Source organism: Eptatretus burgeri, chromosome 7 (genome assembly GCF_056783735.1).
Source record: "Eptatretus burgeri isolate ZD-2024b chromosome 7, Ebu_testis_v1, whole genome shotgun sequence".
NCBI classification, from domain to species: domain Eukaryota; kingdom Metazoa; phylum Chordata; class Myxini; order Myxiniformes; family Myxinidae; genus Eptatretus; species Eptatretus burgeri.
Genome location: NC_140967.1, coordinates 99,414,348 through 99,439,177, shown reverse-complemented (window position 1 = coordinate 99,439,177; position 24,830 = coordinate 99,414,348). Strand labels below are relative to the sequence as shown.

The 24,830-nt window shown below is 44.0% G+C and overlaps 1 protein-coding gene across 11 annotated transcripts; it reads left to right on the top strand.

Moving 5' to 3' along the window:
• Positions 1-4,922: 4,922 nt before the first annotated feature.
• LOC147023892 (uncharacterized) lies at positions 4,923-23,178 on the top strand. 11 transcript variants are annotated; one of them, XM_085889838.1, is made up of 6 exons: positions 4,923-6,191; positions 10,252-10,412; positions 14,271-16,570; positions 22,171-22,219; positions 22,330-22,396; positions 22,688-23,178. In XM_085889838.1, the coding sequence occupies exons 1-3, from the start codon at positions 6,015-6,017 to the stop codon at positions 15,961-15,963; spliced, it is 2,031 nt and encodes a 676-aa protein (XP_085745964.1). In that variant the 5' UTR covers positions 4,923-6,014; the 3' UTR covers positions 15,964-16,570; positions 22,171-22,219; positions 22,330-22,396; positions 22,688-23,178. The 11 variants fall into 11 exon arrangements, with proteins under 11 accessions (XP_085745964.1, XP_085745963.1, XP_085745961.1 ...); XM_085889837.1 differs by having other exon boundaries at positions 22,330-22,412; XM_085889835.1 differs by having other exon boundaries at positions 22,171-22,396.
• The last annotated feature ends 1,652 nt before the right edge of the window (positions 23,179-24,830 follow it).

Below are 24,830 nucleotides of genomic sequence, written 5' to 3'. Positions count from 1 at the left end.
CCTTTCCTTTTGCTTTTCAGTAAATGTGTTGTCGGCGCCGTCTGTAAAGTAAAACTGTTTAAGTGTTGCCGTGTGCACGCGTAGTCGGTAGTAGATCTGCATTGTTGTGTTTCTTTTGTAACATCTGCTTTTGGTGCATAATTGTTGTAATTGTATATGTGTGCTCTCCGTGTGCCGCGGAATAAATGTGAATTATGTTGAACTGTTTTTCCCGTTTCGCTTCGTCTTTTCTTTAATTGAATCTCCATCTTGCTTCACGCAAAGGGTTGGTAGTGGGCTTAATACGCCCGATAATTAATCGGAACCGTCGAGGCCGACGATTACACCGCTCGGTTATCCCGATAGTACGAACGGGTCGCTTAAGCGGCCCGTGTCCGGAGTCGACCTGTGGCGAGGTGCGATCGCCCGGTCTCCCCTCCGCGTGGGTACTTAGGTCGGTCGAATTTGGCGAACAACCCTATCCCACGCGGGGGGCCGATTTGCACGATCGTGGTGAGGCCGAAAGGCCCACCCATGACTAGCTCCCGGCGTTAGTCCGAGAGGGCCACGACAGAATTGTCTGTCCGGTGGGTGACGTGCCGCGATTCGAGTTACGTGGCCGCTCGCACGCCGGCGGGCACGAATTCGCAACAATAGCATAAGGAAATTGAAAGTGAAGAGTGTGACTATACGATGCCCTGTCACTGTCATGATGAGTTTCATTAGGTCACTACAAAATATCGTCCCTGTGCTGACAGTCAGATGGAGATGACATGACAATGCCGTAAACACAGAATGATGTAAGAAATCTGTCGAATATGGTCGAAGATGGGTCTACGTCTGGTACACGAACAGATGCATTTTTTTTAACAAACCCCAGATGCATGTCTCGACCCCATTTCTGAACTGTTCTCTGAATCAGAGCCAGCTATACTAATAATATGATAGGTGATCAAAAACTAAACGTGCGACATATCAGAGACTAAAACAAATATAAAATACTGACCATTACAAAGTAAAAATAATTTTGAGGATCTCGGCCCACCGAAACAGGCTTGACATTTCAGGTATTTTGGCTCATTCACCCTTCAGAATTATCACTGTCATGATAATTCATCATCATCATCATCATCATCATCATCATCATCATCATCATCATCACTTCTTGCTTCACCTTCAGATGATGAATCAATCATCAGATAATCCGTTCTGGATGGATCACCGTCAGCGTCCATTTCAACTGGTATTCCTGGGGCAAGCACCTGGGGCAGTTGATGTCCATCAAACCAGATAACTCGATGGTGACCATCAACGATTTCCCATCCTGCAGTTGGAGATTTTGATATGGTGGCCAGGTGGGAACTGCCCCACATTGTAGCCACAAATCCAGTCCTTACACTATGTGGCTGCAACTCAGCTCAGCAAGGCGGGATGCTGCTGCCGTCAATGCTCTTCAGTTTGTCGAACGGTCGCATGGAATTCGATTTGCGGTTATACGTGCGATTGACATAAAATCAGTAGTTGTTCGGCGTCGTCGTCTTTTTTGTACCGTACATGAGGCAGACGAACTCCTCGAGGACGGCAAACATTTCATCGTCCGGCTCTTTGTCGCTGAGCGATGAAAAACCCCGAATGAACTTGTCGTGGGCACACATTATATCATACGGCCGTTTCTTCCCTTTCCTTGCGAATGCTGATGTGTTGTCACATCCCGTGAATGCATGCAGGCCAGGCAGAGCTGTGCACACATCCGGACCGATTTGCGCTGCCACATTAGTCATGTTCACGTAGTGTCGATTATCCTTACCGGACGTCCCAACTTCCATCCAAATTGTACGTGTAAATCGATGAACATTGTGAAGGAGAATCACCAGTATGTCGGTGTCCGAGGCACGTACTACAATGTCACCATCTTGACAATCAAGGTCAGCCACTGTCAAATGGAAGCACAATCTCGTGTCTGCCTTTGGGTGATTACAGAACAGATCTTGAGTTAATTGTTTCTGCACTCCACCATTCACAACACAATACTTGGCACATTTACCGTTGACACCGAGGAAAACGATTCTTCCGTCCAGAATGTGTCGGTATTGCTCCCCAGCCCAGTCATGAATTCAGGTAGACCGCTCTTGGAGGAACTCGATTTCAGAGCTTTTTCAATGTTCTTCGGTCTTATCTGGTCCGGGCCACTGTTAACATAACGTTGCTCTTCGGCTCCTCGTCTTTCCCGTTCGCAGTCATTAATAGAAGGATCCTCGTAAGTGTCAAACGCTATGTCTATACGTTTTGACTGGTGGGAGAAGGTCGCAACGAGGATACCCCGTGACAGACCACCATAAGTCGGGGGTAGGTTTGGTGGTAGGCAGTGAAGGAGAAAATTTCCATCTATCAGATGTACCTTCACATCAGTCGGATGGCCGTGATCAGGTACTGTTTTCTCCAGCTTGTCGAAAAGGGCGCTCTTTGCTGTATGCACCATTGAACCATCACGCTTACACAGAGACAGCGGCACAGGTGTGAGTGGAAATGTGAAGAGGAATTCGAGGTCCACTTCGGCCTTCACCTCGATGAAGGCTCGTCTTCCGAGTAACTGGCTTGTACATTTCAGTACATTTGTGTTCCATTGAGTTTCTGTGTTTCAGTTTTGTACTTTCTTGTACTTTTGTGTTATTTGTAACTATCTATAGACCCCCCATCATGACAATGAATGGGCGTCAGCTCAATCAAATTATTTTTCCAAGGGCTTTGTGAAGACCCTTGCGCCCTTAAGACCCTTCTTATCCGTAAACCCCAGCCAAAAATCGTTCTGAAGTGATGAATTTAGTTGGTGGATGGGTAAAGCAATCTTGTGAGATCAGAACGGGTGTTGGGCACCAATTTGAGATTGAACTCTTAATGAACCTTCAATTAGCCCTTTCTTATCCGTTAACCCCAGGGATTAAAACTTCTTAACAAATGAAATTAAACCCATCTCACACTATGTGTCCAAATACCAAAGGGGCAATTTGGGCGCGATATTTAGTTTGGAAGGGCTTGAAGGGTCTACTTGAAGGATCAAATAATCCTTAACCCCAAGAAAGCCGCACTTAAGAAATCACTTTTTATAAATCGGATGGTCTTCACTGGCTAATGAGATCAACAAACCTTTTGGGCGCAAATTTGAGAATGAAGCTCAGTCAGCTCTCTAACGAAATGTACAGCGGCTCAACTCCGATCAATCGTTCCTTCTTCACCAAACGCTGGAGAGAATAATCACCACGCTCGTGTTCATGAATCCCATGGTGGTTTTAAACGGATCATTTTATGGTCATGTGACAAGGCCGCCATCTTTCCCCGTGCTGTCCCTCCACATGCAGTAGATCACTCTCTTCCGAACTACATGATAGTTATTGACTAATGTTCGATAACACAGACAACAAACATGGGGGGAAACGTCACCTTCGTCCACCTTGGGTCGTGGATGTGTTGAGAGAACGAGGTGGTTGGGTGTGATTCTAATATGGAATAGGCAAAGCTGAGAAGCGAACATTGAATTCTTCTTACATTTGCTTCTGACTTTACCTATTACCTCAACATGACCTTCACAACAACAACGACACCGTCAAGAACAAGATCTCATCTGAAAAATTAATATTACCTCAACATTACCTTCACAACAACAACTGCACCGCCGAGAACAGGATCTCATCTAAAAAAAAAATATTACCTCAACATGACTTCACAACAACAACTACACCGCCGAGAACAGGATCTCATCTAAAAAAAAATAAACATTACCTCAACATTACCTTCACGACAACAACACCGCCTGGAACAGGATCTCATCTAAAAAATAAATATTCCCTCAACATTCACTTCACAATGACAACTACACCGCCGAGAACTGGATCTCATCTAAAAAAATTAATATTACCTCAACATTACCTTCACAACAACAACGACACCGCCTAGAACAGGATCACATCTTACAAAATTAATATTACCTCAACATTACCTTCACAAGGACAACTACACCGCCGAGAACAGGATCTCATCTAAAAAAATAAATATGACCTCAACATTACCTTCACAAGGACAACTACACCGTCAAGAACAGGATCACATCTAATAAATTAAATACGAGAAGCGAACGTAGAATTCTTCTTACATTCGGTTCTGACTTTCCCAAGAACTTGTTCACAACTGTATACGCAATTCAGGTTACTTCGGCCTGGATTCGGGATCAGCGATCAAATAATGTAAATCAGAATTAAAAATTATTTTTTGATGATGCGGGAGATATCTTGATTAAAATCAGTGGAGGAAATATTCACCATGTCTGATATTTGGGTCTTTCATGTCTCCGACGATGCCTTTATCTCCCGGCATACATCATTCGTCATGGCAAAAACCAGAAGCAAAAGGGTCATAGCCAACGACACGGATTTACAATTGCCAGGGTATTGTGTTGTTGTTGTTGTTGTTGTTGTTTCCTATTCTCTCATGTGCACGTGGTTAGTAATATTCACAGGATAGAAAGGAAACCCAATCGTGTTTATACACCGCGCAGCGTTTAAAAACAACCAGAAGCAAAAGGGTCATTTCCAACGACACGGATTTCAAATTGCCAGGGTATTGTGTTGTTGTTTCCTATTCTCTCATGTGCACGCGGTAAGTAATATTCACAGGATAGAAATAAAACCCAATCGTGTTTATACACCGCGCAGCATTTAAAAACAACCAGAAGCAAAAGGGTCATTTCCAACGACACGGATTTCAAATTGCCAGGGTATTGTGTTGTTGTTTCCTATTCTCTCATGTGAACGCGTTAAGTATGAAGCTCACTGTGTTCGCTATAAAAGGTTATCTCTTTATTACGTATGCACGTACACACACAAAATGAATGTTCATTCACACAACTACCAACGGGATATAAACTTTAAAAAATTACCCCGTGTGGGGTGACTGTCATCTCTATAATGCCACAAGTTCTCAATGTTCAGTTATGACCAAAGATTACTGTGCAGCTCGAACTACACAGTTTGGTTAAAGATGACTCGGCATTTTGGTGCGCGCGTGCACAAAATTATATTTTGAAAATAAATGCCGACGTTTACATTTCGGGTTTTGAAACTTTTGCACCTTCGGCGGAAAATGTATAAATATACAAGGTCAGCTGCTATGCAATGACACCATTCACTAAAATTTACCATGCCCAGTCGAGAATATATAGCCTCCTGAAGGTAGGGCAGTTTTTGCAAACTTTGAAGTCACGTGACGCGAAAACGAAAGCGAAATTCGAAAATCCGTCCCGACCGAATTTAGATATTGTCCCATACATTCATATGCCACAATCAAATTCAAGATCGCTTGAGAAATGTAGGAGGAGATAGATTATGAAAATCGTCATTTTCGCATTTTTTGCCAACTTTGAAGTCACGTGACACGAAAGCGAATATCGAAAATCCGGCCCGACCAAATTTAGATATTTTCCCAGAGATTCGTATGCTACAATCAAATTCAAAATCGCTTGAGAAATGGCGGAGGAGATAGAATTTGAAAATCGTCATTTTCGCAACTGCAAAGGCCTCGTAACCTTGACCTTGACCTTCGGTGACCTTGAAAGTCATACCATCGTGTACGTCTCATCGACCTCCATCAGGATCACAAATGACCAGATCTCCCGCTTCAACTTCATTGTGAACGGACGGATCAAAGGACATCGACACCCATATTATGAGGTCATGCTCGAAGAGATGACCTAACGAGGTGAACCATTACTCAGTGTGTAAACTCTTTTATAACAAGGTTTATCATAAATAACATAAATTAAATAAACACACGTCTGTTGTACAATGTTTGTAATCAGAATCCCAAACTGATCACAATGAACATTTTAAATCCTGTTCTCATTGGTGGAAAAGATTTCAAAGATAAAGGATTCGTGTTGTTCATCAACCTTGGATCACGTGGTTTTCACCGGAAGAGATTAATCAGAACAAAAAATATATAATTATATCTCGGTTGATAAATCAATGTGACGAGGGAAAGGGGGCATGGCCACAGTCCATTGTGACGTCACAATGAGGATTCCAACAATAGGGAATTCTGAAGACAGAGCGGGATCGTTAAATCTTCAGTTCGTGGATAGCCGTGCACCAGCCATGTTGCTTCCCATCGCGCTGTTGGTGTTCACCGTCCTCGGAAGTGGAGCGTCCCGTCCATCACAGCAGGTAAGGGGGGATTGTGAGAAATAACATTGCACAGTGTTGTACTCGGGGAAGGGACACAACACGATGGGAGTTACTTTCTTTGTAGTTTGGTAAATCAGGTCCTCATGGAGGATTTAAAATGGGGGTTGGTGTGTGTGTGAGGGGTGTGTGAGTGAGGGGTTGCTCCTTTAACGAGTTGGACCGTTCAGAGCATGATAGGCCGGGGGCCAGTGGGACCTATCTTGCACCCCTCCCCCCCATGTGACAATTTTTCACTGCTACACAGTGTTCATATATATCCCAAGTATCAGAAAAAAGATGTTCCCAGAAAAATAACTCATTTGCATTCTGCTTTATTAAGCCGTTTCCATGTTTACATGTAATTAAGCTGTCCAAACATTATTCCACATCTCTGACAACAAAGGAAACATGTTCATTTTACCCCTTCACCCTCCAATCATATGTGTAGATTCCTCATTTCCAAATTTCCATGCACCCGAAGTTGAGATATTTACGAAAATGAGAATTTCCATCATGGCGGATCCTAATTAGCATATCAATGCATTGAAAAATTTTTCCACTACTTTTACTCAAACAGAAAATAGTTATGTTTCCCTTAAACACCAACAGACATCATAAGTCACAGTTATGTATTATATCAGGCCCAAGTAATTAATTCTATTGATTAATATGATTTCGATTTTCGAACGATTCATTGTGCTTTGTATTTTATGCTAATTAGCCCACTTTTAAAAAATCAAAAATTTTAATATATTTTTGCCAACCTGGCTTGTATCTGGAAACACTTAAATAATGTTTTTTTGACAAAAAAGTGACTCGTGCGGAAATTACAAGGAAAGAAAATGGAAGTTCTTGCATTTTGGTGGGAATTATTGTCTTGAAGTCAAATTTCATTAATATCCTCATGAGCTAATTAGCATAACCAAAATATATTTTAATATGTGTAATAAGCTTTTATTTGACACCAATTTTGTGATTTTATGTTTGCATTTGATATTGATTTTTTGCCGATCTTTGTGAGATTCGTCTATTTTTGATTGCTTAGCTTAATCAAGCATCGTGAAAATGAGTTATTTTTCTGGGAACATCCTTTTTCTGATACTTGGGATATATATGAACACTGTGGTATTAGTGAAAAATTGTCGCGGGGGAGGGGGGTGCAAGGTGGGTCCCACTGGCCCGCGGCCTATCATGGGTTGTTCCGTCGAACACCGATCGAAGTTTGAGTTGAAGTTCAATTCACCAAGTGATTGGTGACAGTAAACACCACGTGATAGAAAAGGGAACATCATGTGAACACACAGATTTACATCCATGGAGCCGACTTTACTTTTTATCACATCACAAGTAAATTCATCATCTTGAAACGTCGATAATGTAACATTGTTAATATAATTTATTTTTTTAATTTCCCCAAAACAAGGCTGAAAACTCCTCCAGGTGTTTGGGTTGTTCAGGTGAAATCCCAAGGATGTGATGAGGAATAAGAGAGTTTATCTTTGTTTGGAAACTTGATCAAAATGTTGGTTTACACAGAGTAACAGTGTATTTCGATCTCTGATTCCGACACTGATTCCACCATCATCAGCAACTCTGAAGGTTCTCGATGTGTTGAAACTGATCAGTGGGATTTGGAATAAACTATTGAGAGATAAAATTAGTGATGGAAACGATTTGGGGGGAATTGTGGAGCCGAATCGTTTCGATCCTGATGTGAGTGAATGAGACGAAGATGGAGACGATGGAGGTGTTGGTGAGGATGGAAACACCGGCCGGTCACATGTTCACTCCACATTGATGGGTTTTGTTTTTAAGTTGAGGGTTGAGAAGGGATTTTGTATTCATTGTTAAATCAGTTTATTGTGTTACTACAGCGGTAACGCGACATGGACACGGCACGGACACAGCACGGCACGGCAAGGACGCTGCAGAGGCACGGACGCTGCATGGACTCCATTGACAAAATGGCTGACGACTGCTTTGTCCCTCCTTCACAGGCTGACCAGGTGTCCTGTACATTACAGGATCATCCCGTTTTAAACTTTCTTGTGACAGCATTTGTGTTTGAGGTCGTGCCGAGTCATGTCCTGCTGTCGTATCGGTGTCCGTGCTGTGTCGATGTCCCACCCCATTGGAGGGGGTGGGGCGGGGGGATGCAGGATGTGGTGGGTATTTTGGGGTTGATAGTTGGTGGGCGATTGTAAGGGGATGGTGGAGAGAAGGGGGGTGTTTGGGGTGTTGGTAGGTAGAGTGGGGGTGATGGTTAATGGAGGGTTGTGGGGGATGTTGTAGGGGGAGTGATCATCTGTGTACATGTGCTGGTAGCTGGGTGGAGATGGTGTTCATGTTTTGAGCGATGGCTGTTTCTTCCGCCTTATCGTGGAGATGGCGTCCTCTCTCATTTGTGGTGGATAACCAGAACGTTTCGCCATCTCTGTTGATTCATAACAGTTCTCTTTACCATTTTCTGACCACAAAAGTGTACATTTTGAGGCCCGATCCACACTTGGGTATTTCGGACAAACCTCTTCCAATTTCTGGCTAACTTTGGGTGTTTCCACCATTGGTGGAGCATGAAACTATCTCGGTTTGTATTCCGTACTGTGCAAGCACCAAGGACTCATCGACTCGGCATTTTTGTGAAAAATATAAAATTATTCGACGTTTGAGTGAAATCGTACCACGATGAAACTCGTATTCAATGTGAAACGGATCTCGCGGTGCACTTCCGTGTGTGACGTCACGGCTCAGTTTGAAGATGGATAAAATTTCGACTTTTATTGCAAAAGTACCTTCTTTATAAATCATAAATCGGAAAAAGACACATCATATCTATTTTGTGGATTATCAAAGGATAGATAATAGAGGCAAGGCGTTCTGAGCGTTGAAAAGCAATGTGAACGAGGGAAAGGAGGCGTGGCTACAGTCCATTGTGACGTCACAATGAGAATTCCAACAATAGGGAACTCGAAAGACAGAGCGGTGTCGTTCAATCTTCAGTTCGTGGATAGCCGTGCACCAGCCATGTTGTTTCCCATCGCGCTGTTCGTGCTCACCATCCTCGGAAGTGAAGCGTCCCGTCCATCACAACAGGTAAGGGGGGATTGTGAGAAATAACAACATATTGTACTCGGGGAAGGTACACAACACCATGGGAGTCCCTTTCTTTGTAGTTTTGGAAATGATGCCTGCACGGAGGATTTAAAATGGGGGTTGGTGTGTGAGTGAGGGGTGTGTGTGAGGGTGTACGTGTGTGTGTTTGTGTGTGTGTTCAAAAGCATAGCATATTCTCTCTGCTGATTCTCCCACTCCCACCCCCCCCCCCCCGCTCTGGTGGCTATCTTCATATGTGTCTGGCCAACGGTTATCTACGTGCATAATTTATGCTCCACAGCACGTGTGCTTTCCCTTCCCCTCATCTCACCCTGCCTTCCCTTCCCCTCACCCCTCCTCTCCCTCCCTCCTTGCTCCCCCTCCACCCACCGCTCTCCCCCTATTTTTGGTCCTCCTCATTGTATTCCCATCAGCGAAGGGACAGGTGGTATTTTCCAATGGAATCCCTTATATAATCTTCCTTGTCTGCCCTTAAAGTCATTGTTGCGACTCCTTTTGCAACGTTAAAATTGTCGTTGCGACTATTGTTGCGGTTCTCGGAACCGTGCGCATACAACATGCAGGTGTCCCAAGTCAGTTATGCCGTGATGATGTGTTGAGGACCAAGAGAGTTTATCTTTGGTAAGAAACTGCAGGTTAACTTTCCCCCCACCAAGCAAACTTGGAATTTGTCCCTTCAGAGCAAGTGTTCCTTCCTGGTCGTGTCGATGGAGGAATAGTCACGGCATTACTTCCCAAATTCCCAAATTATTTCCCAAATCCTTGTGCAAACATCATACAAACGATAAACTCTTGAACATTCCACAAGCCATTGTGTTTGTATTCTAAAAAAATTCAAGATCATGTTGTTGCTTTGTCATGAACTTTTGAGTTTTGTAAAAACATTTAGTTCAATTTAAAATGAAATAAACAGTCCTCCTACCCCCGCCCTCGTCTATCTCCATAGGTTATCGAGAATAATGCTGCTGAGGATGGAGGGATGTCTGTGGTTCGTGACGTCACGTTTGTCGCAATTTCCTTCCTTTTGTTTTATGTTTTAATCACATTTGATCCATCACGTTGGTTCAACAAGAGGGGGAGCCCCAAAAGAAAGCTCTGCATTCACTGGTAAAGAACACAAGTGACTTATTCATCAATATTTATCAAGTCTTCATCCACGAGGGAACAAGATCACTCTGATATTTGAAGATGCTATGTTGTGTACGATGTTATGTTGGATTATAAGGACTTGAATGTTTTTTGCTCAATATGGAATATGTTGTTTTATTACTGGAGATGACAAGGTGTCCAAAATCCATTGGTGACATTGTTTTTCATCCAATATTTTGGGGCCATCTTGGATTTCAAAATGGCCACCATGTTCCACCAAATTTCATTATCACTTGGGCTGTGAATATCATATGAAGTCTGTTTTGGTGGCAATACCCATATTTATCAGGCCAAGAAGTTAAAAACACACAGTTTTAATTTTCTTGATGTTATGTATGGTGACCATCTTGGATTTCAAAATGGCTGTGATGAACAAACCCACTTTTGCTGTATTAATCAAAGTAAAATTTGGTGTAAAAACCTCATTGGTCATTTACAGGTGGGGTATAACTTTGGTTAGCCTTCACTTTGGAAAACCGTTTGTAATTATAGTTGTGTATTCAGTAACCTGTGTGTCAAAAAACCTGGGAAAGTTTCAGAAAGTCTATCTTGGAATTCATGAAAAATCTGCACTTCTGCAGTCCAGCAATGTCGATACACTGCCCCTCATCAACGTGGTCTTGAAGAACACTGAAGAACTCGGTCTGTGGCAATAAATACAACACTCACTGGACGCTGGATGATTGGTTCCCTGTTTTCAATTGATTTAGCTTTACAACATGGACGCTGAATGTACTTTTCCCAGTTTTTTGTGAAGCGGGACGTGTGGTGGTTCAAAATGTCACGAGACTGTCAATCCCCAGAAGACAGCACGTCCGCAAGCCTAACTTTCCAGGCATCATATCAACTGCTGTTCACAATTTCTTGGATTGTTTTCTCCCATGTTACCAGGAATTGGCCCTTCCAGAGTTTTTCATGTACTTTTGAGTTTTCCTCACCTTTGGTTGGTTGACAAAATACACATTTTGATTTGACAAACACTGTACTGCTCAAACGAGTCTGCTTTATAGATTCTGAAGCAATGGGTTGTCCTCTTTGTCAGAAAAGTTGTGTCTTATGATGCAACAGCAAGTTTGCTCCTTCTTCTTTCATCTCTATCCAGGTGACTCGGTTTTTTTTTATGTCAATCTCTGTGTCAAGTAGCTTTCTTAGCTTGAAGCTGGTTTGCTGTAATTCCAGCAGCCTTTGTCCAACTCACACAAATTCTGGATTGTAATAATCTGCCTCTTTCTGGACACACTTTAGAAAAGTTTCAAATGCTGATTCCTTGAAGGTTCTGCATTGAGTATGAACAAGCTTTTCACAAGGACCTCTCTGGCAATGCAAGCAGAGTTTAAAATATGTTGTTGGTTTGGTGAACGGGAGCTCTTTGGGAGATCCCATCATCTCTTTGGGAGATGCCATCATCTCATGAAACATGAGAAGTTGATGATTATTCAAGTGAAAGAACAATGAGATTTTTGTTTTTGTAATAACAATCTGGCTGAAATAATGAAGGATAACCAGACATGGATAGATTCCGCATGATGATTTCCTTTCTATTCAGATTGATTTTATTATTAAATGTGTTTACAGTACATTTCCCAATTCACCAAATGGTCGTTCCTTATTGTCCTCCATATTTTGTTAAATGTTAACAAACAGTTTCCTCAAAGCTCTTTATATTTACTGAGTGACAGTTTTTCTTGCAGCTCTTTCTATGATAATTTGATCCACGGTGAATATTCTAAAAGTCCATTTTCTGTGATCTTCGTCTATGATGTACAAGTGAAGTAATTGAATTTTTTTTATATCCAGTACCTGATGATATTGTTACGGTTCTCGGAACCGTACGCATACAACATACAGGTGTCCCAAATCAGTTATGCCGTTAAGTATATGTGTCGACAGAATCCCTCCTTGTGTGTAGTGGGATTGAAGGGGTGCGCTGCGATGTTTTTTCAGTTGGGGTAATAAATCTTTATATCCCATCCTCCATTGCGATCCATGGTACCCGAGTGCTTGCAGCCTTCGGTTCGCTGGCAACAACGTACCGCGATCCACCTGTTGTCCCTGGAGCCTCGTTTTTCCGAGACAGATTCTTCGCTGTCGCACGCAGTTCATAGTCGGCTTCGCCAAATGCTCCAACTCTTTCTTGACGAGTCCACACGCGTGGAGTGGGCGGGCCTCGCCGGTGCCTGGCTGATGCCCTGCCCAGAAAGGGCAGACCCATGGGAGCCCCGTCCAATCAGGGCGGACAGTGACGTCAGTTTTGACCAAGGCCCCGCTGAAGGAGGTCTATAAACCAGAACATCATCCTCAGTTTTGAGTTCTTTGGGGGTCGTTCGTAGAGTTCTTTGGGGGTCGTTTGTTCTGTGCTTGGAGGCTGGAGTTGGTTGGAAAACGAAGCGGTTCCCGTTGCTTGGCTCCGCTCACGTCTCGCCCCGACGGCCCGACTCTTGGTCCCGGCCCACTCGAGCTCCTCCATGGACCCGAACTCCAGACGGGCGGCTGTGGACCTGACTTCACGACTGTTGGCAGGTGCTGCACCATGGAGCATTCCTTTCCCCGAGATTCAGGTACTCGAAAGAACTGCGACTTCAGCCCACCTCCCGCTTTGGCTGCAAAAGGCCTTTCCCCTCAACTGGTATTATTTTGTCTGAGTGTGTGGCACCAGTCTAATAAGTAGAAACTGTATTCGTGTTTTCGGTCATTGTAAATCTTGCCTGTATAATTACCGTGTAAGTCTGTTCTGTGTCTGCTTTGTAAGTTGCTGTAAATTGTTGCACTACATCTTCTTTCTTTCCCCTGCATTACACCCCAATAAACCTTTTTCTGTGCCACGTAAATTTCCTCGTTTTTATTATAAATAATTTATTGCAGAAATGTTCCCAGTTCGTTTTCGTCTTTTCCTTCATTGGGCCAGCATGGTTCGGGTCTGAGTTTTAGTCGGGTCTTTGTTCCCATTAAGCTGTTCATCCGAGCCGGCACGACTTTGGCAGTTCCGCTCGACTGCACCCAAACCGGAGTTGGTAGTCGGTCGTTGGAACTCTACCGCAGTCGGTCGAGTGACCCGGTTCGAGCAAGATGTGCCGAGGGCGTGGTTACCCTGTAGACGACACCGCGTGGTTAATTAGGTAAATTGGTTCCAGAGAAATAGAACCTACGCTACGCGGTGGAGGTATTGGCGTCCACGGTTGGTTAAGCGACCTGCCGCCTCACGGAGTTATCCGTGAGCGACGGCCTCCAATTCCGGAGAGTCCGGTGGGAATTGACGTAACTCCCCACACCGAGCGGTGATTCTTGCCACCAGTCCCCGGCCCGCAACAATATGAATGATGTCCCACGCATGTTGCACAAGTTTATTGTGAATATTAACTAAAACTCACCTCCTTCGTGTTGATTTCCAAGGAATAGTTTGTTGGTCAATGTCGAAGTTGTGGGACAAAGTACTTCTGAAATGGATATTTTATAATCCAAATGGCCGCCAAATGACGCCATTAAAAAATGCTGCCAATGGAATTCCAGCGAAGTCAGACATAATTTCCAAAAAAAGTCACAATTTCCTTCTTTCGCAAAACAAATGTTTAAGTTCATAACATCCTCCACCATTACATGAAATTCTTCAAATAATCAAGTGTGATTCATCGTTCCACATCGTTCCGAAGGACATTGTTTAAGTTACATCTGTATGTTCCATATTCCGTATCCTCCAGAACTGTAACACTCGTGGAACATGTTTGTTTATGTTTTACAAAACCATGTGTTCCATACTTTTCATGTGATGTAATACTTCATTTTACCTTGAACTGATAATGTTTGTTTGTTTTGTTGCAGTTTACGATGTCGATGTAAAGTGAAAAGAAAAAATGAATCAAAAGACGATCCACCATTGGTAATGAAGGTTCTGGAAACCGAACACCTTGAAATTCAGAAAGGAGAGGGAAAGGAGGTTCTGGAAATTCCTGAAAAAATGGAGTTCATAGCAAAACAGAACATTGTAGACAAAGCAGAAAAGGAAGAGGAATATGAAAAAGAGAAACAAAAGGTTTTACGAGGAGAGGAAGAAAAGCTTCAGGAATATGAGGCTCAGTTGGTCGAAACCGAAAGAAATCTCTTACAAAGAGAGAAGTTTGTGCAGCAAATGGAACATGAGTTGATGGAAAAGGATGTGCAACGGAAATTGGAAAAAGAATTATGGATAAAGGAGGAAGAGGATCGGAAGAGAGGAGAGGAGGAACAGCAGAGGCAGAAAAATGAAGAAGAGCAGAGAAAAATGAATGAACAGGAGAGGAAAAATGAAGAAAGGCTCAGGATGAGAAAGAGAGAAGAATCCACACGAGCTAAAGAGCGATTCCAAGTCCGAATGTGGGAAAAACGCAAAAATAAAGAACTTGATCAGAAAATGCTGTTTGTAGAACACAGAATGTTCGAGATTGATAACTGGAAGAAACGAGTGCAGCAGCGGGAGCGATACCTGCAGATCAGTCAAGAACAGGAGATGGAGCGACAAGGTGTGATTGAAGTATTCATGAATGGGAAAGATGAGGAGATAAAGAAACGGCAGCTTCGTATGCACCAACAAGGAGAGGAGTTTAAAGATGGAGAGTACCGGCTGCTTAAATTAGACGAAGAGACTCGTGTTAGAGAGAGAGAGCACCGGGAAGAACAAAAACAACGTGAAATTAGATGGAAACTGAAAGAGTTCATGTTAATGGTACGAGAACGAGAGATGAGGGATAGGAAAAATAACGTGGAGTTAAGGGAGAAGGGGGTCTTGGAAAGAGAGAACAAAGTACAAAATGCAGGAAAGCTTGATGAGAAAAACGAGGAAGAAGTGCTTGGAAGGAATGATGGGCTGGAGCAGCAACAGCAGCAACAGGACAATGTTGATTTGCTGCCGACGACTGAACCGAAGCCTCAGAATGATGACGGGCTGGAGAAACGACAACTTTACAGTGTTGCCCTCCAACAACAACCGAAGCCTCGGTGTGCAGACCGGTTACATCATCAGAAACAGCACGATGTTCCTCGACTGCCGCCCAAACGGGAGACCCACCATTCTTCTCAGTCTGAGTTTCTCAAGGATGAACGAGCGGAAATTGAAAGGCGCAAATACAACCTCGTGTTCCGTGGAGTGAAGGAGGGAAAAGGTGAACATGACAAGGAGGCTGTGGCAAAATTAATAAAAGCCATGAACCTGGAGATCGAACCTGAACGGACTTTCCGCATCGGACGCTATGTTGAGAACAGGTTCAGACCCATGAAAGTTGTTTTCAGATGCGAGTCTGATCGGAATCAGGTTCTTACGAACAATAAAAAGATACGGAATTTGAAGGATCCCTCTCTCTGGACAAGAAACATTTTCATCACTCCAGATTACACTCAGCTTCAAAGAGAAACACTCGAGATGCTGTTGAGTGATCTTGATAAAAAGAGAGAAAGTGATCCAAACGGGCGATACACCATTAAAGGAGACAAAGTCGTCCTCCTGAAGAAGCCCAAGGGTGAACCTCATTTCCGTAAATGATGACCATCCCTCCTCATCTCCGTAGATCATGACCATCCCTCCTCATCTCCGTAGATCATGACCATTCCTCCTCATCTCCGTAGATCATGACCATCCCTCCTCATCTCCGTAGATCATGACCATTCCTCCTCATCTCCGTAGATCATGACCATCCCTCCTCATCTCCGTAGATCATGACCATCCCTCCTCATCTCCGTAGATCATGACCATCCCTCCTCATCTCCCATCTCACATCATACAGTCTCCTCATGCTGCACACTTTAAAAGAAAGACAGAGTATATTCTGTTGAAAACAATTTCCTTCAACGCACGGTCTCTTCCAAATACCTGAGATCACATCGGAGCCGTAACCGAAACCTTTTTTGAAAGTACAGACAAGGAAAGGATTTCATTCCTGATGGATATTTTACATTTAATAAGAACAAGAACCTGAACTTTGAAAGTAAAGGCACCAAAGCTGCAGAAAACCATGGTGGGGTCTTATTGTTGAGGAAAAGGAATTCATCACCGACTTCCATTGTTCATTGGCTGCCTCCTGAACGGAAACCTCACCGTGATGACGGCCAGCAACAACACGAAGCCATGTGCCATGCAAGACCTTCAACAGGTGAGAACTTTTCATTACCTTTTTACAGGTTGGGTGAACTCACTGGGTGCAAACACAACCAACCACAAGATCAAAAACACAACCAACCACAAGATCAAAAGCACAACCAACCCCAAGATTGATGAAGAAGAATATCCTTCATTGTGGAGATAATTGCAATCATACTTTTCATGGGAAGGCAACTTATTGGCATGGTCATCCCCATGCAGAATATAAAACAAGAACTTTAACTCCCTTCGATTGGATGAGATCACCTGATTCACCTTTTTTGGCCAGGAGCAAGACCCAGGGGCAAAAGGTCTTTCTGAACCCACACCACATACAATGTTTGTTTGCATATTCTGTGACACCAACCTCTCTGGAGCATTTCTACAGTGGGTGTCACTTCGAATTGTGGTACACGTTCTTTTTTCTTCAGGCCATTTTGTATAGTGGGGGTCAAATCAGGTTTTCACACCAATATTAGAACAAGGTTGAGAGGTGGGTTGATTTAAACGACTGTATTTTCCAAATTATTCGCTCAAATTTGACATGATATACATGGATGGAATGAGAATGGATTATACTACATGTAGATTCGAGTTGCTGTGGGTGGGGTAATATTCAGAATGTGTACATGGAATCCAAATAATGTGGAGAGAAGCATTCTCAGTTATTCTCATGAAAATTTGACACCAAAGTATCAAAATATCTGTTGCACAAATACACAATAGACCAACGACCACTGTGTCATTGACGAGGAATTCTGTTGTGGCTGAATGTCCCCTCCGAGAAGCAAGCCACTTGATGAACTCACTCCACCTTAAACGGAACATTGCTTCCATGACAAGTTTGTGAGCCCTCACCCCGCGGTTGTATGATTTGCCTTGAAGAAGAGAAGTTGTCCTGCTGTTACCATCGACCTCAGATTCAATCAGAAGATCTTCAGTGCCTGAGTTATCATACTTTTTGCCCAGAAGAGTTAGAAAGTTCAGGGCAATATGGAATCCTCCCATGCGGATGATGGAATTTGAGAACTCATCTGGCACTCTCCACTGGATCTCTTTTGCCTTGACGTCGATGGCGAGGTGAAATGTGAGCACGACAGTCTTCTGCCCTTGGCTTGCCATCATCTGTTGTGTGGTTTTCATCACTGTATAGATTGTGCTATACTCAGTGGGAGAGCCTTCAATCATTGGACAATATCCAACAACAGTGTTACTTGAAGTAGCACAGGACACCATTGCATGGAAGCCACTCCAGCCAGATACTTTCTGTGCGCAAGGATCAACTCGATGATTCGACAGGATGCTGATATCAAATAGTTTGGTGGGGCAAAGCCGACACAATGCGCAAGCCAGATCGACTACACATGCTGATGTGTGGACAGGTTCTAAGTACTGTGACCAGTTCCCATGTGCCTTATCCACAAAATCTACAACACTTGGCTTTTTGCCGTATGCGCTGAACTGTTGCATAGATTGTAGCATGATTGTGCTGTCGAGAGATCTCTTCCTCTGAGAATGGTCAGCTTTCAGCGTGTGATTTGGTAATGGCCCAAATTGCCCCCGTTGATACAGAACCAGAGTTGTGGCATGGGTGGTGTGTTTCCCATCCAGTGTCTCCTCATTAATGTCATTGTTGTCACCAGCCATCTGGATGAAGACACCAGAACAGATGTTCGATGGAATGACAACTCCAATTTCTTCTGTTTTAGCCAGAATCTCCTTTGCCAGTCAATAGCCTCCATCTCATCGTAGGACGAACAGTGGCCCATTCGGTTCAGCAATGTTATCAGTTCCTTTGAACCAATTATGTAACAAACTGCCATGGCGAGACTGGTGTGCTTCGGAGTCTTAGCTCGTGCATGCGACGAGCAATGAAGTAGATCTTGCACCACCATGATGACCTTCCTCTCGTCTGATCGATTCTTGCATTCTGCCGGAAAGTTCCCAGCATTGTCACTATCATCAGCCGAAATTACCCAGCGTAAGGACCAGTATACACTGTCTGGTATACCGAAATTACCCAGCGTAAGGACCAGTATACACTGTCTGGTATAAGTGATTTCACTGTGATGAGACTCAGATCGTCCGTGTTCAAAGGCTTGACAGGAATACCATTGCACTCAGCAATATCCCCTCTGATCAGCATCGCAGTACGATACAGAAGTTTAGTGCGTTCTGTCTGATGCAAAACTTGTTCATCAGCAGAAGAATCTTCGTCTTCATGGGGCTCAAATGTTTTTTTGAAGGCTGCATTCAGAACATCTTGCAGTGATATTGAGCTTGCAAACATCAGTTCTGATTGCTCTCTAATTCGGGGCTGGTGGAATACCACCTCATCGTCAAAAAGCCTCATCAATCTGTCCTTCAAATGCTGCTTTGTGTATTTGATGGCCTTTTCGTGGTCAACACCGTGTGTTACTAGAAGACGTTGATGTTTTTCGAGAAGATTGTGCAGATCGTCTGCCTTGCCACGCTTCAAATCTGTTTTAAGGTCATCAATTAAGTCCCGGAAAGCGCTGGTGTATTTATCTTCATTTTCGCTGGCCTTAAAAGTGTGATGTTTGATGTTTGACTTCCTATTGTACTTTGAAAAGCATACTGTTACGGCTGTCAAAATTCGTAATACACCATAAAGGGTCCTCAGGTGAGATATATCGGTAAGTTCATGTGTAGTTAGCCCAAACCCGTTGTTAAGAGGGAATACATGTGATCCATTCGGGCTGCGATTCTTCAGATAGTCGTTTTTCTTTTGCTCTCGTTAATTTGGTGTAAGAACAACAAGGAACATCGCCACAACCAACATCTCAACGATCACGCCATTCACTCCACGACGCCAACAATCACGCCATTCACACCACGACGCCACCTTCCACAACGACGCTACCACATATTCGTCACTTGCCATTCAACGGGCACCGTGCGGTCACGATCTCTGTGGGTCGGATGAAAGGAGCGGAGTGGCAGCAGCAACAGGGTGCGAAGGGGCATCTCCCGCCCAAAACTCCCGCTTGAATATCTCCCGCCGGATTTTCCCTCCTGCTTTTCCCACGCTTTGGCATGGGGGAGGTGCGATTTGAGCCAGAGGTCAAAGGTGAAAAAAGGTGGGGGCCTGATTTTGGGGGAATAATTCCCTGGCCCCAAGCCAAACTGACTTTCCTTGTCCCCCGCACGGCGCGGGGAGGGGGGGAACGAGAAGGCACGCCCCTTTTTGGGAAGCTTCCAGAAGGGAGGTGGAGCCAGAAACGGGGCAGAGCGAAGGGCAGAGCCCCACCCTACAAAAGGAGAGAGTTGTTGGAGAGTCTTTGCTCTTGGTTGGTTGGTTCGGTCGATTGTCGAGAGTTGTGGTGATTGTTCCTGGTCGGAGGTTCGGTTCGTTCGTCCCCGTCGGGCGGACGACACATGCAGGCGCGAGGCACGAGCCCAGTGGACCATGTCGGAGGGACTCGGAGTTACGGTCGCCAAGGGCTGGACGACGCGCCAAGGAAAGTCGCGACTTCCTTTTCTTTTGGGGTTTTGTGTAAATGTCTGTGGGTGGCGCCAGTCTTGAAAAGTAGAACTGTGATAAGTGTTGCCGTGTAAATCATATTCGGTTGTAGATCTGCATGCTTTTATTGTGTTTTCTTGCTTGACTGTAATATACGTGCCTTCCGTGCTTCCGTTAGTTATAATTGTGCTGGTTCAATTGTTCCCCGTTTCGCTGCGTTTTTTCCTTTGTTTGAATCTCCATCTTGCATCACGTCAGGGATTAATAGTGGGTTTAAAACACCCGGTAACTAATCTGAACCGTCAAGGTCGACGATAACTCCGCTCGGTTATCCCTGTAGTACGGAACGAGCCGCTGAAGCGGTTCGTGTCCGGAGTTGACCTGTGGCATGGTACAACTCCTCGGTACGCTATACGCGCGGGTACTAAGGTAAATCGACCATTCGGCGATCGGACCCTTTTTCGCGCGGGTCGAATGCGGACTGAGTTGTGGTGAGGTTAAACCCCCACCCGTGACTGGCTCCTGGCGGTTGTTCCCGGAGGGTCACGACTGAATTGTCCGTTCCGTTGGGCGACGCGGTCGCCATTCGAGTCAAGCGGCCGATCGCACGCTGGACGGGCCAAAATTCGCAACAATACTTTGTGATATTTTGCTTCAGCTGCCACAAGGTCACCGTTTATCCACGGATGATATGCAACATATCTTCATCGCCTAAAGCTTCAGCAGAATCCTTGATAGATTGACACACTTCAAATGTGCTCTCATTCAGCATTTCTGTCACTTTTTTTGTGGGACCTATTCTTGCAGAACATGCACTTTCACCAGTCTACAAGACTCGACTGTGATCTGGACCGTCTCCCTTGCTGATCTGCATCTATCGTATCCGATCCCGAAACTTCAGACGGCGACAGAGATGGTCCTCTTCTCTTCGCAGTATTATCGAGATAGTGTTTGCTCGTGCAGGACTTGTAGCAATTTGAATGCCAGAATACATCCATGGTCTGTAGTCTCTGTAAATCTGGAAGCAGTCGCTCATAACACTCATCTTACCTCCACTGAAGTGCAGAAACGAGCCTCTCCATGGAAGTGCTCTGTCCCTTTCGAGGAACATCCTGTGAATCTTCTTGACAGAGTACACATTTGTCAGAGTTTGTTCTCTTTCTCTGTTTTTGTGGTGGCAAATCAGGAAGCATGCAAGCACTGCTTGTATCGTCATCCATGTCTCCATCAAATCTACGAAATCATACGAGGTTTCATCCCTCACAGACTGCAGTCTGTAGCACAGAAGACAAATTAGTAACAGGTCAAGATAGTTCAAGATGAACGTCCAGGTACTTTTGGAACTGTTCAACTACCTGAAACGAAAAGAAATGTTGTTATAACAATCAGCAAAAAGTCATTACTCTTCAAAATAGAACATGTGGAAAGCACAGATGATTTAGGATAAGTTCTTTGCCAAGACGGTCGAGCTACGTATATTTAACAGGCAAACTGTCTCAAGATCACAAATAATACATTTTCAACAGAGAACGGCACAAAAATTATACATTCAACAGACATTCAGCAAACAGAGAAATACAAAACCACAAACACACTTTTTCGATTTGCCAGGTGAATTCTACGACATGTTTGTTACGTTATGGGATTCTACATTTGAATTTCGACGAATACATCACTGACAGTAATTTATATGGATGCACCAATCTCTTCTCTTTATATCCATACATTGTATAATAATTGGAATGAACCAGTTCAAAAGATACAACCGACTAAAGCACCCCACCATGGATAACATTCTCCCATTGATGGAAAAAAACTTTATTTGACCCCCACCATACAAATTGGCCTGTTGAAAAAATGCTACACCACAATTTGAAGTGATACCCACCATAAAACTGTTCAGGAGAGGTTGCCCTAACACAATATGCATTCAGACCTTGTATGTGGTGTGGGTTGAGCAAGACCTTATTTTAAGGCCGATATGGGAAATAGCTCCTTGACTATTTCATCGATTACCTGTTCCATCCATACATTTCCTTCTGTGGCCTTTTCTGAACAAGTTATCAAACTGATGAAGATATCAATGTATTTAATCTTTTATATTTCTGTTGTTTGTTTTTTATCCAAAGACTCCTCAGAAGAGGTGCTCCTTCCTGCTCACCTGAAACCATCCCACCGGTTGGAACGCAAGTTGCCAAGATTCTTGTCTGACATCACAAATTATTCCAAACTTTGTCGAAACTATATGTTCTTCACCTGCATCATGTCCCATTTTATCTGTGCCTCAGAAGTGTTGAGGAAAAACAAATATTTTGCTGAACTCAAATCCAGAGAAGCAGCAAACAAATCTTCCAGGTGGTGGCAGTCTGGCGTGAGTGCTAATGTGTCCATATCAAAATCATGGCGTACACTTGCATGATAATTAAAAGTAATTGTTTGAAAAATCCAATGGGAGTTTGTGATGAAGAAAATAAAGATGTGAAATTGAAGATAAAAAAGAAGAGAATTTAACTGAGATGCAGAAAACAATTGATGGGAAATAATATTTCCAGGATTGTGTTGGAAGGTATGATAATGATGGAGATGATGATGACAATGCTGTTGAGGGATTTTGACATCTTTTTGTTGATGTGTGTGTGGAGGAAGAAGTTTCAGTGATGGCGACTGGAGAAGATGTGATGTTTGGCAGTGGATCCATCATCACTCCGTCGTACAAGCTCCAGGAATGTAAGAAGAAACATCAGACTCTTACAGACAGCTGATCCAAGATTTAAAAACATAAACATCAGTCTCCAGAAGTACAGGTACTTCAACCATCCAGAGACCTGATTTAATCACATCGTGCATGGCTTCATCACTGTATGCTGTTCATCACTCTTCACCATGTGTCACTTCATAACTGCACAAACACATTTACACTCCAACATTGTCTATCACTTATTTTGTTCTCCGAGCATCCTTCAGCTGAGACCCAGTGTACGAGTTGTACCTCGATGAACCAGTGTACGAGTTATACCTCAATGACCCAGTGGACGAGTTCTGCCTTGATGACTCGGCAAATTCTATCTTGATGACTTTTATGATTGTGAATTTTGTTATTTTTTTAATTCCTGTGAATAAAGTTGACCTAAAATCTCTTCTCCTTTCAAATCATATCATGTACAAGTCAAAGGAATGGTGTCTAAAATATTGTTATGAAAATGGCTCCGAGGGGATTACAAATCTTGTAAAAATTTCAAATGTTTGTACATCTGTTTGTTGTTCTTTCATCCACGAACCGAAGCACCCAGAGACCCCGAATTTTGGGTGTACTCACGTGAGAATCTGGGCAAGGTTGTAAGTGAACGCATGTTGACCTTAAAGGTCGTTTCGGCTCCTCACCTTCATCGGGAATGGGGGGGCGGGGGTGTTTGTCCGTCACCGAACCCGAGGTAGTCCAGCCTGTTTGTAATATTTGGTGGAGATTATGCCAGCCATTTTTATGTCACCTGGAACAAAAATTGTCCAGGTGGGGTATAATCATTGTGTGGTGTCCGTTAATCAGGATATATGTAAACACTGGGAACTTCTCCAAAACTACAAAAATAAACTTGACCACAATCTCCATCGCCCAGGTCAGATCAGGTATGGGAGCATGCTCCGGAACAGCCTGTTGATGCGTCCACTTTCCGCCGGCACTGCAGGGGCCTCCGTCAGGCCATCCCCCAGGCAGATGTCTGACCCATCCCCAACGCCTTGAGATGTTGATCAGCCTGCTGCAACCACGAGGCACATGGATGGCCCATTGCCCTCCTCCACTGACGAGGCTCGTTCGCTGAGAGAATCTGGTGAGCAGGATCAGTGTCAAGAAAACGAGACATGTTCATACAGCCGCAGCTGACGCTCACGGACTATGCAGGTAACAAATCTCATTTCAGCCTCTGTCAGCAACCGCTCGTTGGACACAAAGTCCTACCAGCGATAGCCAAGGATTTGCCAAAGAGACCTGGTCCCAAAGGAATTAAGTTTCTGTCTCAGATACCTGGTCAGAGTCCAACTCTCCCATCTGTGGAGCAAGACTGGAAGCACCAAGGATCTGAAGACCTGGACTTTCATTCTCCCACGCAGGTATTGGCATTGCCATACGCCATGATCCAGTGAATCCATGACTCCCCAGGCCCGACCCAGACATCTATTGACCTCTGGCTCAGAGCCAGCAGAGACCTGACGATCACTGCCGAGGTAAGTGAATCTCTCCTTCACCTCAACATCCTCACCAAAAACAAGTACAGACAAGAGAGCAGCATCCTAGATGACATTGAAAGCCTGGATCTTTGTTTTGACTCAGAAAACCCATAATCGCAGCGGCTCTGACTCCTCATTCAGCACCTCGAGGGCCCCCTCAAGGATATCCAGAGTCTCCGCAAAGATGACTGCATCATCTGCAAAATCAAGGTCAGAGATCTTGACATTCTCAAACGATGCACCGCAGCTTGATCTCTCCAACATCCTCCCCAGAATCCAGTCCATGCAAGTGCTGAAAAGTGTGGGGGCAAGGACACACCCCTGGCAAACTCCAGGAACAACTGGAAATAAGTCAGAGATGGTATCACCACATCTCACAGCACTTTCAGTTCCAGAGTATAGTTCAGACATCAGATCGGTGTTTGAGCTTGTATCCAGCTTGTTACCTCCACCACTGAATGGGGATTGAGGTTATGTTTGCACCTCTGTCCATTCGTCTGTGAGCAGGATATCTCAAAAGATTTGGAATGGATTCGGTGGACAGGATGGGTCTGTGACAAAGAAG